Source organism: Dermacentor andersoni, chromosome 2 (assembly GCF_023375885.2).
Source record: "Dermacentor andersoni chromosome 2, qqDerAnde1_hic_scaffold, whole genome shotgun sequence".
Classification (NCBI taxonomy): domain Eukaryota; kingdom Metazoa; phylum Arthropoda; class Arachnida; order Ixodida; family Ixodidae; genus Dermacentor; species Dermacentor andersoni.
The window spans coordinates 93,780,509-93,797,174 of NC_092815.1; the positions used below are offsets into that span (position 1 = coordinate 93,780,509).

The 16,666-nt window shown below is 44.4% G+C and overlaps 2 protein-coding genes across 3 annotated transcripts in view; one reads left to right on the forward strand and one right to left on the reverse strand.

Annotated features, from left to right (window-relative positions):
- ND-B8 (NADH dehydrogenase (ubiquinone) B8 subunit) lies at positions 1-1,221 on the forward strand. The gene is made up of 3 exons (XM_050188491.3): positions 1-120; positions 551-657; positions 1,016-1,221. The coding sequence occupies exons 1-3, from the start codon at positions 26-28 to the stop codon at positions 1,105-1,107; spliced, it is 294 nt and encodes a 97-aa protein (XP_050044448.1). The 5' UTR covers positions 1-25; the 3' UTR covers positions 1,108-1,221.
- Positions 1,171-16,666, reverse strand: part of LOC126541629 (protein PRRC1-like) — a 31,377-nt gene continuing 15,881 nt past the window's right edge. For both annotated transcript variants that reach the window (XM_050188476.3, XM_050188475.3), the window contains one exon: positions 1,171-7,995. In XM_050188476.3, the coding sequence (XP_050044433.1) occupies positions 7,695-7,995 (301 nt within the window). In that variant the 3' untranslated portion in view covers positions 1,171-7,694. The remainder of the gene's footprint in view (positions 7,996-16,666) is intronic.

Below are 16,666 nucleotides of genomic sequence, written 5' to 3' on the forward strand. Positions count from 1 at the left end.
ATCCAATCCAAATCGTCGTGCAAAAATGGCTGGTTCTCGGGCTGCTGCAAAATTTGGTAGCCACTTGAAGGAACTACGGTTGCATCTCTGTCAGAAGTCTGCTGAAAGTGCTGGCGTTAGGTAAAACTATCCCATTTTGTGCTGTACCACGCTATGATGGTCGCCCGATGGGTCGCCCGATGCTGCATCGTTAGCGAAAGTGAACACTGCAATGAAGTTTTGCGCCGTGTTTTAGCAAGTGACCTCAGTGTTCCTCTTTACCGCACTCATTTCAGTCGACATTTTATATACAAAGGAAACACTAGAGATTGACTTACATTGACGTATTTGTATCCGGCTGATATCTCGTACTCTGTGACTTGATATTACGAACCGTCAAGGACGGGCACAAGGACGGTTGGGAAGCACATATACTAGCATGTTTTCAAAGGAATTAACTGGCGCTGGTAATGTTAAAATAGTGGCTTCTCAAAATCGTGAGAGATATATGTCCCTTGTTTGCATTTTTATCGCGCTTTTACGCTCAAGCGTAGCTGGTTTTTGTGTGCAGGGAATTTGTAATGAAGCACTACCGCAGCGTAAAGAACACCAACCCAGCACTGCCAATCCTGATACGAGAATGCAGCGGAGTACAACCTAAAGTTTACGCCCGATACGGTAAGCCGGAAAATATTGAGTACTCCGGAGCTTTGTGCTTCTTCAGAAATCAGTGCTGCAGGCCTTGCTTGGTGAATCGGCTGAAACCGCTACTGCTCTACCCATTTATTCACCAGGTTTAGTTTACGGAAGTTTACTGTTTCAAGGTTGTACCTGTCACTTCGTTTTGTAATATTAATAGTAACTTCGTTTTGTGCCTATTGCTTCCCCCATTTCGCAGAGTTATTGCAGATTTGATTGAGCAGGTATGAACGCTATGTGAAGTGACTTCTTATTTTAAATTAATGTTCCAGTTGTCTTACTAGAACAGGTTTCAGTAGCATTTGTGTGTGATGCTGTCTGTCTGTTCTATTTTCAGCATTTGGAAAGGAGAGCCATGCTTCACTCTCTGGGCTCTCAGCTGATCAAGTTATGACCACGATAGAACAGATGGCACAGAAGACTGTATGAGTGGGTCACCAGTTGATGCTTGTAGACTGTGTTGAATGGCATAAACAATAGTGTCATACACACTGCCTAAGAGAAGTGCTTTATTCATTGAAAATAAAAATGTATGGAATTCCAGGAGGACTGTCTTGGCAGTTTCATAGGAGACTGCGAGCAGTTTCCACAGGATACATGCTGCACTTCAGCTAGCGTGCAGTTGAGATTTGCACATAGCGTCGTTGGCTTGCAAACGAGCTGGCTGATATTTAACCACATCCTTGTTACAGGCTGGCAAGCACGGTTACCAACAGCACTCGCATGTGAGGAAATGAAATTGCTTACCACGGCAATAACCATTTGAGCATTTCTTTTTTAAAATATTCTATGATAAGCAGTTTTAAAGTTTAACACAGTTCGATCTATTTGGTTAACTTCACCTTGTAATTGATTAGCCACAGTGCACAGCACTACAAGCAGCTTTTGAAAAAGAAAGATCTTCCGTAGTGCCACAGAAAACTTTACAACCTTAATATCACTACAAAACCATAGCAAAGAGGTTGGAAAATTGTTGGTGCCATTGTTTGGTGTAACTACCATAATGGTTCATCCATGGCCTTTTGCAGGTTCAATAACTGACAATAGAGGCCAGGAAAGCATGTACAGAGACACTAGAAAAACATAGATAGCTGAAATAAATCTACAGCCATACATTTTGCTGTCACTCAGTGCCCACAGTGTCATAAATAGTCTGCTTGAATCCATTTCTGAAATGTGCACAACACACTACACTTTTAGAACCGTTGCTCCCTTTGGGGTGTAGATTTGTCCCACAACAATAATCGTCATTTGCCTTGCTTGCATTTCCATTCTTGCAAACTCCGCATTTGCTACCTTCCTGTCGAGAATGCTGTGTCACACTGATAACGCATAAGCCATTCATGACTGGGAAGTACCGGGCTCGCAGTGTTAAAGAAAGGAAATGCGGGCAAGACAGATGACTATTGTTGTGGGACAATGTAAGCCCCAAAGGGTGTAATTTCTTTTCAAGAGTACATGTTTTTCATACGAAAAAGCGCACACAAAATGAACAGTAACATATATGGCAACACACTAGGAACACTATGTGTTATTCAGAACTTAATTGCTTGTATTTCAGTTCCACAACAACCTTCTTAGCAACTGCAGTGCCTCTGTCACTATGACATTGTTACCGAGCACGAGGTCACGCGTTCGATTCACGAGCCACCGCAGCTGAATTCCAATGTAGGTGAATGCGTAAAGGCCCCTTGTATTAGACTCAGCTGCACAATAAAGAAAACCCTGGGCAATAAAAATTAATCCGGAGCCTCCCACTAAGGCATATCTAATGTCACCGGCCTACACCTGACAGACGGCAGAGCCAACTGCAGTACATGAGCAGGATTGGCAAAGAACTACAGATTCACAGTGAAGATGCCACTCTCCAGCTGACATTACATTGCCAATGTGCACACTTACATGAGCAGAATAATAAGCAGATTTATAAGAAACCTCTTAGCCCTACGTTTCACATTTGAATGACAAACATCGCAAAGTATTTTACATGTTCTAAACAAGCTACTTGTTACAAGTCCTCTTCAGGTGTAATTATTGACCCTGCAAAGGTTAGGTGCATGGCTGCTCCATACAACTAACAAAAAAATTACCAAACAGCACCATGTCACAGTGATAAACCTGTCTTTACAGAGCATCCCTTATAAGCCACAAAGAATTGGATGAAGCCATTTCGCAATCGTGCAGATACAACACAATTTACCACAGGGCTTGAAGAGAATGCTAGTCACGAGGCCACGTACATGCATAATGCATTCTGCAATGCACCACAAAAGTATCTTGCACACTTCCTGCCAGCACTTCCCTCTTATGTTCCCTGTTGCTCAAGTTCTTGGAACAGTAATTTGTCATAATTTGATGTCTTATCAAATTAAATTTGCATGTGAAAGTCAAATCTATAACTATGAATGCATCATACATTATGTAAGTGCTTTACCACAAGACAAGTATTCACAAATGGCTGCTTAAATTAGAAAAGTAAACAATAATACCCACACTTACATGGTTAACTATAGTCATTCTATCTTTAGACACCTGACCTTATTATACATATATTAAGCTATTCCAATTAAAAGAGCTAATCAAACTGCCATTGACCCATTTCCTGCACTTGCTGTTTTTTAGCGAGCAATGTTCTCACAGCCCCTGGGTGCAAGTATGTTACAAGTAAATTTACAATGTGCCTGCCAAATAAACATCGCACAAGTACAAAACACACACTTGGCCTTATTCGTAACATATTGAATTATAAGGAAATACAGAGACACTGAAGAGAAATAATAAATTAGTTTAAACTGGTAGATTACCCTTTCAAAGCTCTATTAGCACTTAATCTAACTTACTTTTTTTTGTGTTGCACCCAACTATGACATCATTAACATCATCGCCATGTTTTCATGTATCATCACGTATCCCCATGTTTTCACATGTCTGGCCCTCTCTTGCAGAAAAAGAAACATTTGCTCGATTGAGTTTTTATTTTTTAATGAAGTGTTCTTCATTGGTAATATAAACAGTTAACTGGACCCATGCAAGTGCTACCAATTTCTCTTGATACCTTGAGTAGTTGCTGCAGGAACCCAAGGTGGCAATGTTAGATGCCTTTCTAGAACATGAAGCCTGCATTCATAGAATGACCGACATGTATCAGCAATTCCAAGTGTGTTCTACCAGCTCAGTCCAATTTATTATTTCCCTTTAGTGTATCTTTAAAGGAAGAACATCTTGCAAGACCAACATGTAGGATTGCAGTCTGCAAACCGACTGAATCTTGAAGACTGTAAAAAATCCTCCCCAGAAACTCAAGGCTTTGCAGTATATGTTTCTTGCTGTTTTACAGAAAATGTGTACGTGAGGCGATTGGTTCAGGCGCGCATCTGAATGCGCCTGACATCACTCAGAGGAACCACACATTGCTTACAACCAGTTGCAGCTTTCACTAGTCTTGTACTCACAAAACTATTAATGTGAATGCACACCTGCCAAACATGTCTGCACAATATGGATGAACGACATGGTTTCCAGTAATATAAGAAGCAACACAGTTAAACCTCGCAATAACGAAGTCTGTAAAATCGGCAATTTGCTTCGTTATATTGAAATTTGACCTTTTATACAAATAAGTACAGTCGCCGATCAACGTTTCTTATACGGAAAGGGGCCGCAGAATTTTCTGAATTATCGGTCAATCGTAAAAAAGCAAATTTGAATGAAAAAACAATTCACTATGATAAATTTAGGAGACGGCAACGAATGATACGGTTTCATGCCACTACATCGATGATACGTTCACATCGGCGGTACGAATCAAGCGAAGCCAGCCATGCTTTCGCATGCACTCCACCCCGCGGCTGATAGCATCGCTCGCACTGGGACTGCGCTATCAGGAAAAGCACCGGCAGCAGGGAGCAAATGCTTCATCTGCCTCTCGTTCCAACGGGTCATCGAAACTCGAGATTACGCAACCTGCAATACGAAACTTGTGGGAAGATGGCTTACAAAGTGCCACGCCCTCTCGGCACGCCCACTGTTTGCACACGGTGTAGATTACCTCTAAAACAGGGTGTGTGGCTGTCTATGCGCTCAACCACAGTTACAGCCATGCTCAGCCACTGCTGAGACGTGCGCCAACTTACCCCCCACCCTCTCGCGCGAAATCGCTCCCCTTCCCCTCTTTGCCTTTGCTCGTGCGGGAAGGCAGCACTCCTGCAGCCACCATCTTTCTTGTATCCCCCTCGCACACTTTCACTCACACCTAAAGTGCACAGTGCACGGGGCCAAACAGAATCTTGTCACACTTGGACTTTATACGGAACATGATGTGGTTCCACTACGGCGGTCGCTCTCGTCGCGCGGTGCGTGATTTGAGAGGTGCGTTTGCAAGCAGCCATCTGTAATTCAATTATTTGACTATCTGTGTTCACGGAAGTTTCCATTTATTAGGCAGCTTTAGTTGGACACCCGCAACCACCCACCTATGCAGCGCGCGAGGTCATGCGTAGGTAGCGAAGCACGCGCCCACGAAATGGCAATAGTTGGCCGGACGCAAAAGTTGAGAAGGGGATTGCTGATTTGCACGAGCAGAATCCAGTAGTGTGCTACTCAGTGTCCCCATATGCCAGCTTCTGAATCTGTGCACCCAATATCAGTCGCCACGAAGTCAAACCAAAAGCCAGAGTCATATCTTCGGCCGGAGCAATGTCCAAAAATGCACTCTCATGGACACGCAAGAACGCCCCGCAAAGGCCGCACAGCCCGCAGCGAATGCTACACAGCTTTTGAAAGGCTGCGGGCACACGCAAGGGACCGGGCGTGCTCCTGCCTACAGTGCAAGTGCACTGCCACCTCCGCGGGCTTCCTACGGATGCAGAGCTGCTGCGGACACCCAGCTAAAGCTGTCTACTGTCTCGACATTCCTTTTCGGCAGCAGTGAAATTTCTTTATATATTGAAATTGCATACAAATACACTTCGTTATATTCAGGTTCTATATACATGGTATTCCATGGACAAGAAGTTACGAAAAGTTGAATACTTTGTTATGTCGAGAATTTAGTTATACTGAAGTTCGTAATATTGAGGTTTAACTGTATTGCACAGAAACATTAATAACAGCATGCATCTGGGCTGGTTCTTGGTAGTTTTATAGGGGCACTAAATATTGGAAGATGACGCTTCTGCAATAACAAATTTGTCATTCATAGTAAGAACAGTTTCTGTAAGCAAGAAAATTAGAAAACTAGAAAATCAGGGTGGTGCAATCTGTTGTGAATTATGGTAACTCTTGTGTGGCTTCAGCACTGGCTGATTCACAGAGTGCAGCATAGAGGGAGCTCACATGGAGGTTTTGTCAACTCATCCATTCTACCGTGCGCTGTTCAAATTGACGAGCAACAGCGGGACCTTTGTCGACAATTTTTGATGCAACAAAGTGGTATAGTCACACACAGAAAATGATGATAGACTTCTAGACAAGTAATCTATCAATCTAGATAAACTTAATGTTGTCCTTTAGTGCCCCTTTACACATTTTGAACTGCTTTCTTATATTCTGCACCACTACGCTATGGCCTTGAGGAAGTGCTGTCTACTAAAATAGGCTATACAGCTCTGGAAACGGCATTCAGACATTGCAACACTTAACATACTTGTCTGTTGCTTTCAACATTTCTGAGATCTGTACTATGTTGTTTCAATTCTGCTTCCAGGAAGACTGGGCAATGTACAAGAGCAAAATGATTTTGTTTTGAGTGAAATATTTCCACTCGTGTACATTACATGATGTTGCTGGAGCATGAGCAACATTCAAAGGAAAACCTTCAATGTGGAGAAAATCACAACTACAAAACACTTTAATAATGTTACCATTCTCTTATGTACCCATGATCCTGTGCATGTTAGCAATTACCAACACAAAGCTATCGTTATTCTCGTCCCTGCCAAAATGTTTTATTAATGTGGCCCATGAAGACAACTAGGTATGCCTCTATAACGAAAAATTTACCAACAACTACGATACTCCCTAATGCAACATTAGAGCGCAACTCCATACATGTTTTAATTTCGTGATGTATGGGCTGTTGCGAACAATCTGTCTCGTGTGGCACGTTGCAAATGGAGCAAAACATTGCAAGACAAATACTAACACTCAAGCACAATGACAGCAGTGAGCAGAGTCGATGATCGTCGAAAACCTTATCTGCGGCTCAAGCGCGTCGGCTTTGATACATGACTCGTCGAAGGTTCCATTGTGATTGCTGGTGCCCGCATGATTTCCAGAAATTACTAAACAATTTGCATCATGCATACAATCAAATTACAAATACTATGGTGCCATTTCGTAGTCTCGTGCGGCACTCTGCTTTCCTGCTCACTCTTTTGCAATACTCTCCTCCTCCGCTTTCCTCATCGTGCTCTCTTCATCCATCTACCGCCGCACTCTGCGTTCGCTTTCATCCTGCACTGTGCTCGTTCGTTCGGTTATGAGGAAAGCCGACGTTCGCCACAGGAATGGGTGCCTAAGAGCTAGGCTCTAAAAATCTGCGTGTGCTCATGTGCGTACGCAATATTGACACCGTTTTAAAGTCACCAATACACATCAGTATGACCAATGATTTGCGACATGCCACAAAGTTTTTCCTTTTATGAATCACAATGAAGTCCGCAAATACAGAAATAAGAAAGTGCTGTATTACACCACAATGAAATTGTAGCTTGCAGCTACTATAAATGTGTGCCAGGAAAAACAATTGACCATGGTGGCAGTTGCCAAAGCTCCTCTCAACTGCCTCTTGCTTTGACCAAAATTGTATCATTTGCCCTAACGATGGCACCTTCTTGTCAGGTTTCTTAAAAATTCTCCACACATGTACAACCACTGTATTCGAAGTTTCAACTTGCACAAGGCAAGCATTAGCAGTCATGTGACATCTGCCAGTACAGCTGACATCAAATCAGATGCAAGGCAACTTTTTATACAAGCCGACACAGAAAAAGCAGGTAGAAGTTCCAACTACACGGTCATCGACGTAATGCCCTTCTGTACATAGAGGCCAGGGCACAAGCGGCAGAACTAACCAACTGTGAATCAGGAATGCCACCAAGTATTGCTCTCCACTCAGACTGTGGCACCACCAGACGAGGGCTTGCCACTTCTCCAACTGTGACTGCGAGGCCACACCAACGAAGCGGGTAGTCAGCGGGTGTCCTGTCTTGCATTTCTGCAATGAACTCAGCAGGTACAGGTGTTGGTTGGCCAAAAGTATGCAGCAACAGTCCACTTGGGTCGTCCTTTAGAACGAGGCAATGCATGTCAAACCAGCTGCAAATGATGCAAAGGCAGACACATTAGTCAATGTAGATAAAAGCAGCATTTCTTGGAAACAAAAGAAGGGGCACAGTGGCAAACACTCAACAAAACATCAGTACAGATTAATCAACATGTTCAGAAAGTGATTGGCTAGCAAATTACCCATTCTCTTTTTCCAAAAACTCCCAACTAGGTGCGAGCATCAAAAAACCAGATTTGCCACCAATGTGACGTGTTATGCAGGTACACATAATAGTATTTGCTGTAGTTGCTATGGTTGCCACGCCAAATGCAAGTGGTAAACCTCTGTCAATAAAATGCCTTCTTGCCATGTACCCTTGATGACAGTCAAACAACTTGCCTAGACGTGATGACAACATTAGTGGAAGTAGTCAACAAATACATAAATTATTGCTTTCTGTTCACTAACCCAATGCCAAACGTATAACACCAAGCCATAGACTTTCAATAGTGGTGGAAAGTCAACTTGGTCACTGAACTCTTTTTGGTCCAAATTTTTTTTTAGTAAAGTGAAAATTTTATATTGCATGCGTCTGAGTGTCATGCCAAAAGTCTGGAGGAAAAAATGGCCCACTACAGTTTTCAGCATTTAATCAAAGGTCTTTTGTCACAAACTGTCAGAAACTGAATGTGTTGTAATCAGCATGTTGTTATTCAGGCATCTTAATTCAGAATCATAATACTAGTTTAATAAATGGTCATATATTATTTGAAGACAATTTTGTGCCACCCAAGGTAGGCTATATACATTAGGCAGCAGGCTTCAAAATAGAGCACAGAAGTCTAACCTCAGCATGATGCAATGCATAGACATTTATAAAATTCAGGGACAGCCATATTAACCTGTGGCACAAAGTCAACAAACTATGTCGTTCATACTGCTGACAAGTTCCAAATTTCTGAAAGTAGTTTCGCTACTTGTTTTTCCCCATGTCGAATATTTGCAAAACTTTATATGATTCCTAAAAGAATCATTGGACCAGAAAGGGTTAACCATATAAAATAGAACCCGTGTTACCAAATTAATTTCTCACACTCTCCTAGTCAGTATGGTGAGAACAATGTGAGGTGAGCCTATGTACCCAATTAACTCATGGCATGTCGGCAAAGGTGTCGGCTTCTGTTTGAAGCACTGCTTCGAGAGTCTTCTATTGCGGCCTCTAAATCACGTTGGGTCCAGTGAGCATTGCCTCATCAGGCAGAAAATCATTGTACAGCTACATTGAGTACCTAGTGGACACAAAGTCCATTAGCACTGTCTGCCGAAAAGCATCATGTCGCCTCCCGGTCTAGGAGACCAACAAAAATGGATCTCATTCTCACTCGAGATTCCTCCTCTGCATAAAACTGTGGGGATGCTCAACTCACACGCATTCCCTGATATTGTTTTCCCTGCATTGCTCTTGTGTCTTCTGTAACCTGGCTTTCCCCCATAGCTAACTGCCAGCGGCGGTCGGTGTAGTTGCAACATATTACGAGAGATGGCATGATGGATAGATGTGTGCTATGAGTGTCCTCTTCGGAACGGGGCAGTGGATTGCACCACCAAGCTCTTGTTATATTATTGCCTAATGTCCTACCTATCTTAAAAAAGAAAAAAAGAAACGGAAAAAAAAAACATGATGAATTCCTATAACCAATGTTTCTGACCTCCTATTATGAACTTTGTTTTTATACGCCTCTGTTGTTTGTTGTTTCACTACTTTTCTTCCACCAATCTTCCAATCGCCTCTTACTAATTTCCTATTGCGGACATGTTTACTTTCCCCCTGCTGTCACTGAACCCAAGGGCTTCAGGAGGCCAGTAAAGAAATGGAGAAAAAAAACATGGTGAATTCCCATAACCAAAGTTTCTGACCTCCTTTTATGAACATTGTTTTTGTACGCCTCCGTTGTTTGTCGTTTCCCTACTTTTCTTCCACCAATCTTACAATCGCCTTTTACTAATCTCCCCTATTGCGGACATGTTTACTTCCCCCCTATTGGACACACACGGGACCCTGAATGAAGCGTCTGTCACACTCTCGAGACAATAGCTCACGTACTTTGCGTGTGCCCTCAATATTCGGCCGAACGAAGAAAACTCAAATCTACAGTTGACAGCTTGGACTCCCGCCCCTTTTCAGAAGAAAAGCTTTTGGGCGCGTGGAGGAGTGTTGACTGTGCCCAACGTGCCATAAAAGCACTTTCGAACTTTTTAAGTGAGACTGGTTTAGATGATCGCCTATAGAAGCTGTGAGACGTGTAGTCAGTGCGAAATGTGTTTGCGCAAAAACTTTTTGTGGCAAGATTACTTTTTGTATGGACAAGATTGCTCTTAGTGTATTGCGTCTCCAGTGCGCATCCGCATATTGGACAACGTGTATATAGTATCTCATTGTACCATATCATAATCATCCGCCACCTAACTTTCCCTGTATTTCCCACTTCCCCATTCCCCAGTGAGGAGTAGCAGGCTAGAGACACGCTCTCTAGGCCGACCTCTCCTCCTTTCTCTCCATTAAAATCTACTCCTCCTCCTCCTCCTCCCCCCTGCTGTCGCTGAACCCAAGGACTTCAAGGAGGCCAGTAAAGAAAAGGAGAAAAGAAACATGAATTCCCATAACCAAAGTTTCTGACCTCCTTTTATGAAGTTTGTTTTTATACGCCTCCATTGTTTGTCGTTTCCCTACTTTTCTTCCACCAATCTTCCAATCACCTCTTACTAATCTCTATTGCGGACATGTTTAGTTTCCTCCCAGTCTCGCTGAACCCAAGGGCTTCAAGGAGGCCAGTGATTCCTAAATCGATCACTGGGCAAATATCTTCACATTCTAATAAAACATGCTCCATCGTTTCCATAGCTTTACCGCAGCAAGCACATGTACAAGTGTTGCACTGCTAACGGCTTCTAACGGCGAGGTTACTCGGGCGCAACAGGGAGTAGGCTTCCTCTGGGGCTTGAGGTCAGCAAGCGGAGCAGACTTTCCGTACAAGTGCCAGTCCACGTTTCACGGGACCATTCTGTGAAAGGATTCGGAGCACAACACCGGAATGGACAAACACTATCATTCAAACATGCCACCACTCACGTGACCATACATGCGAACGGTTAGGCGTTGGTATGCAGCATGCGGCCGAACATATTCGCTCGCTACCCGGTCGTGGTAAGTCGGACTTGCTCGATTTGTTGCATGCCCATTGGCACATTCTGTCGGTAATAATTCGGCTGGCTAGAGATTGGTGTATAAAAGGGGCAGTATGCCCTCGTTATTGTCTGCACTACTGTGTTGTCGTTCCTTCGTCCCAAGGGCACATGTGAGATGCCCAAAATACACACTGTTAAGGTGAACGAGAAGAAAGGAAACCAAGGGCCCGATTTGTACTAGTCATGTCATAAGAAGCCAACAAACAAAGACACTGAGGACAGCATAAGGGAAATTACATGTGCTTAGTAATTGAATTAAGGAAATTATAAATTAATGAAAATGAAAGCATATGAAAAAACAACTGGCTGCAGGTGGGGCACGAACCCACGTCTTCACATTACAAGCGCAATGCTCTTACTAACTGGGCTACTGCAGTGCCGTTTTCCCATCCGCTTTCTGGGGTACTGTGGAACCCCGATTATACGACTTTCTCAGGACCGTGAAAAAGCGTCATAAAATGCGGGCATCATAAAATCCGAACATAAAGTATGCCTATAAAATACAGCGCGGCGGATTTACGAGAAACTTCAATGTAAACTACTAACATACTCTGCAGGGCTTGGAAACCCAAATTACCAAAAAAGTAAATGCAATAAGAATTAATGCTGCCGTACAGGTACCAATCATGCCTTATTCAAGCGAACCTTTACGGCACTCCACTGTCCATTGCCGCGATTCCCAACAGCCAGTGCGAACTTTAAAAAAAGTCGGTAAGTTTCTTTTGGACCTTGTTTGATCCGTGAACCAAGAGCTTTCACTCGAGTTGGCAACGTCCAAAAGGAGGTCTTCTGCGGCGTCGCGTGAACAGATTAAGTTCCAGATGCCGTCTATGTGCCGTAGCACCTCGGTGAACGTGGTAGGCACAGGCACGGCACCTGTGGCATCATTGTTGTCCTCATCCGATATCGCAGCGGTGTTGGCACTAGGCAAAGCCTCCTCGATGGCGTCATCCAGCAACACCTCGTCGCAGATTGCAATGTTGTCGTCGGCCTCCATGTACTCAGTGAAGGTTGTGGTGAGGTTTAAACCCTCGAAATCATCGTCGGCGAAGCCTGCATCGGCCTCGAGTGGCATCGAGGTTGTTGCGTCCCCAGCAGAGGAGGCAGCCTCTCGCTTAAAGCCACAGTGCTTGAATGAGTTAGCGATTGTGCTTCACGACACTGCGTTCCATGAACTGGCAATAAAATTCATGGCATCGAGCACAGTGATCTTTTTTTCTGACTCTCTGCGCTCCAGAGCCACCAGCCGACGCTGCACTAACCGCTTTCGGTACCCTTGCTTGACGCACTTAATGATGCCGGCATTCAGCGGCTGCAGCCAGCTTGTGCAGTTGGGCGGAAAAAAAACAACCTTTATGTTCCTCAGGCTGGACATATCAGGTGGGTGGCACAGTGCATTGTCCATGAAAAGCAATATTTTCCTCACCTTAGCACCCATTTTGTTACCCAGCTGCTGCAAAAAATTGCTGAAGAGTGAAGACGTCATCCACGCCTTTTTGTTGAAGTTGTAGCAGCACGGCAGCATCTTCAAGTTCTTAAAGCACCGTGGCTTTCCTAACTTTCCAACAACGAGCACGGGCAGCCTCTCGGAACCGTCCTCGTTAGCACATAATAGTGCCGTCACACGCTCTTTACTACGCTTGCCACCATGACAGCTGTCACCCTTAAATGCAAGGGTTTGCTCAGGCTGCATACAGTAAAAATACCGCTCTCATCGGCGTTGAAAACATCGCAGGGCTTGTATCCAGCAATCATCTCCAGCAGCGACTCCATCCACTCGTTCACCGCCGAACCGTCCACGGAAGTGCTTTCTTCGCAGCAGCGGCTGTACACAGTCCTGTTTCATTCTTTAAAGCGATCCAGCCGCCCGTTAGATGCCTGAAAGCCTTCGATGCCCAGGCGCAAGGCCACAAGGTCCGCCTTTTCTTTTAAGATGGCGCCGTCAACGTTGATCACAGAGCTCCGTGCTTGACGCAGCCACTTGACGAGAACTTTTTCTAACTTTGCATGCTGTTCTTCTTTTGCCGCTTTCCGCTCGAGTCCGAACTTGTTGGCATTCTGCAATATCAGCGCTTTGTTTGCCAGGATCATCTTAAGCGAAGATTCAGGTATCTTAAGGTCCCGGGCAATGCTGGCTTTCGTGGCTCCATGCCGCTTTTCCACTTCCTCGATAATGTTCAGCTTATCGCCGAGCTACAGAACTGTCCGCTTTCGGGACATTGTGCGTTGCGTTGCTCCACACATCTCAAAACCTCCGCTGAACGCTGGTAGTTAGGATTACGACGAAGAACATGAGAGATGAACCTAGGCCTCTCCGCGCTACCTTGTTGGCGATCTGCTGCTGGGAAACTGGAAGGAGAGAAATGCTTCCCCAACGCGACGAGAGGCGACGGCGCCGAGAAGAGAGGGAGAAAGTGATTGTGGAGAAGAAAAGGCGCTATTTCAGCACAGCGGGCATTGCGGGCGACTGCTAGTGGGGGGGAGAGAAACGCTTCCCCATAGAGTTTCTAAATAAATACCCTAGAGGGAAATGTGGCGCTAGTGTCTACGAGGGCTCTCATGAGCGTTGTCTCAACCTACGTGGGAATGATGGGAAGTACAAGCTTCAGATTGGCTTCGATCTTTAGACTAATGGCGTTTGCTTGCGGCGCAGTAAACGAAGCTACACTCAAATATTATCGTGTAAATTTTATTTCTGCAGTATCTTATGTAATGTACAACACGTTACATAAACTTTGTATGACTTTGAGATTGAAGCACGGTTTACTATGGTTTATCACCAGTGCACATCAAAGTATGCATTCTTGTGCGATTCTGCTCCCGATTTAACGCCAGAGAATAATTATTAATTTATTTTTACAACAGCAATAACAAACGTGCATGTACTTATATAAAAATACTCATCAAGTATCTAAGGAAATAAAAATGTATTGTGAGAAAGTGTTGCGCCCTGGAGAGGACTGCTACAAGTGTCGTCTGCTACGACACCTGCTTGCTGCAAACGCGAGACTTTTCTCACAGATGACAGGCACTTGCGAACTATCTCGCTCTTTGGAAAGGCTGCGGCAGTTGTCATGATTGCTGAACGTCTTCAAGTACTTTTAAGCACATCTGCTGCAGTGCTAGCTAGGACGCTTGTGGCCTCCTACGAGTATACTTCATTATATTTTATATTGACGTACCGCTTCCAAAGCGTTATGGCGTGGCTTTGCACTTACCCATTTTGCGACACTAGACTGCAGCCAGGAAGCAGCAACCTTTCCTACCACAAGTAAGTTCGTGTTCTCAAAGTCCTAAAACACAAATTTCAATGAGCACGTAAACGTGCAATGAATAATGAAGCCCTCAATAAAATTTGATTGTCAAGCCACTAGAAGTACAACTGTCTATGTCTTGTATCAGTAGTGCCTTCTTTTTCCTATTCTGAAGTTTCATAAAGCACGTAACGCTACAGCGCCAACCTAACACGCTTAAAGGGACACTAAAGTGAAAAATGATTTCTTCTGCATCAGTAAATTACCTTTCTACAACACCAAAAACACCACTCTTGCAACGATAAGACGTTTGGTAAGCCAGAAAAAGCGCAAGTATGAAATACGGGTGGCGACGCGTACTTAAGTTCCCGCACCTGGTGGCTGTGACGTCATGGATTTTTATGGCATCTTCTAGGGCCTACAAATTATATATAGCGGTACAGATTGACTACATTATGTTCTAAAGGAACCAAATATTAAACATGGCAAGTTTCGGGAACCTTTACTCAGCCAACGCTGCCCAAATGCGAAAATACTTCGGAATCCTTGACGTCACGCTGACGTACCAGCACTGGGGTTTCGGCGCGAAATTTAAATACTGATACTGGGACCTTCATTTTCTGATCTAATAATCAAACTATCTTTTTGAAATGACTGCCTGCAGGGTTCTGAAACAATGCTTCATTAGTCTAAACTGATTTACTGTTTCGTTTTAGTGTCCCTTTAACAAACCAAGGCCCAAACGGTCAAAACGTGTTCTTTCAACGTTTACGATGCCGTCGCTTTCTCGTCTGAGCTTCGATACCACACCGCGACACAAACATCGTCCCAGCCACTGGCCCAGCACGCTATCGCCACTTCGAGCATTAGAACAAAGGCAGAGAGAGAGCTTTGCGTTGCACTGTCCCACTGCAGGTTATAGCAACTGCGCTTGGAGCGAAACCACAACTGCCAAAAAATACTTGCAGACTAGTTCGCCAGTCAGCAGAATGCCAATCCGTAGCCTGTACTTCCCATCATTCCTATGATGGTTGAATGATCGCAGTGCCAGATTTCTCTCTAGTTATACTAATATGAAACTCTATGCGCTTCCCCAACGCAACGAGAGGCAACGCCATCAAGAAGAGAGGCAGGAAGTGATTGTGGAGAAGAAAAGGCGCTATTTCAGCACGCCGAGTGTCACAGGCGGCTGCTGGTGGGGGAGAGAGAAACAAACAGTGAGACGAGGCGACGCTTCACCGTGCTCGCTCATTGGTTGCAGAATCAAGCGTCTTTCCTTTCTTTAGATCACTATCATCATCACCAGGAAAGAAAGCTGCGCTGGAGCGAACCGGTCGAGCGGTGTCAAGCGCTCCGCATGCGGAGAGATGGAGTGACGACAGATTTCTTTCCTCCACCGTTCCATCCCGCGTTTCGCGAGGGTCGTCGTATAACGCGGGTCAGGCGTAAAATTTCGTTAGATGATAGGGGTTTTTAATGCATTGCTTCTATAGGGACTGCGATAATCTGTTGTAAAGCCCGGGTCATCGCAAAACCAGGGGACGTATAACCAGGGTTCCACTGTATTTATGTTTATGTACTGGAAATAAACATGAGAGTGCTAGCCAGCCTCGCATGCAGCAGCACTGATGCCTACAGGTAGCATATGTGGGTTTATTAACCAGTTGTCTTCACCTAGAAAGATCACGTACGCATGATGCCTGCGACAAAAAAGGATGTTCTACATCTGCCGTCAAGGTCATGAGGTCTGGCGCGGGCTAACGCTCCCATGTTTAGTTCTAGCACATAAACATAAATAGCCCAGAAAGTGGATGGGAAAACAGTGCCACAATAGCTGAATTGATGAGCATCGCATGGATAATGCGAAGACATGGGTTCAAGCCCCACCTGCAGCCGGTAGTTTTTTCATCCACTTTCATTTCCATGACTTTATCATTTCTTTAATTCAATTAATAAGTACATGTAATTTCCCCTATGCTGTCCTCGGTGCCTTTGTTTGTTGGCGTCTTATGATACCATTAAGGTGATTCACACAAAGAACCAAATCATCAGTCTCACTCCATAGGACCATGTGCCGCACGACTCAGAGGCACCAAACTGTGCCACTAGTATCCAGTCTTTGTCATAGTTAGGTGCAGCACAATATGATGTCACTGAGTTATATGGTGCCCAGGTCATGAAGTAAGACACCAATTCTGCCCATCATGCTAATTCAGCTTTA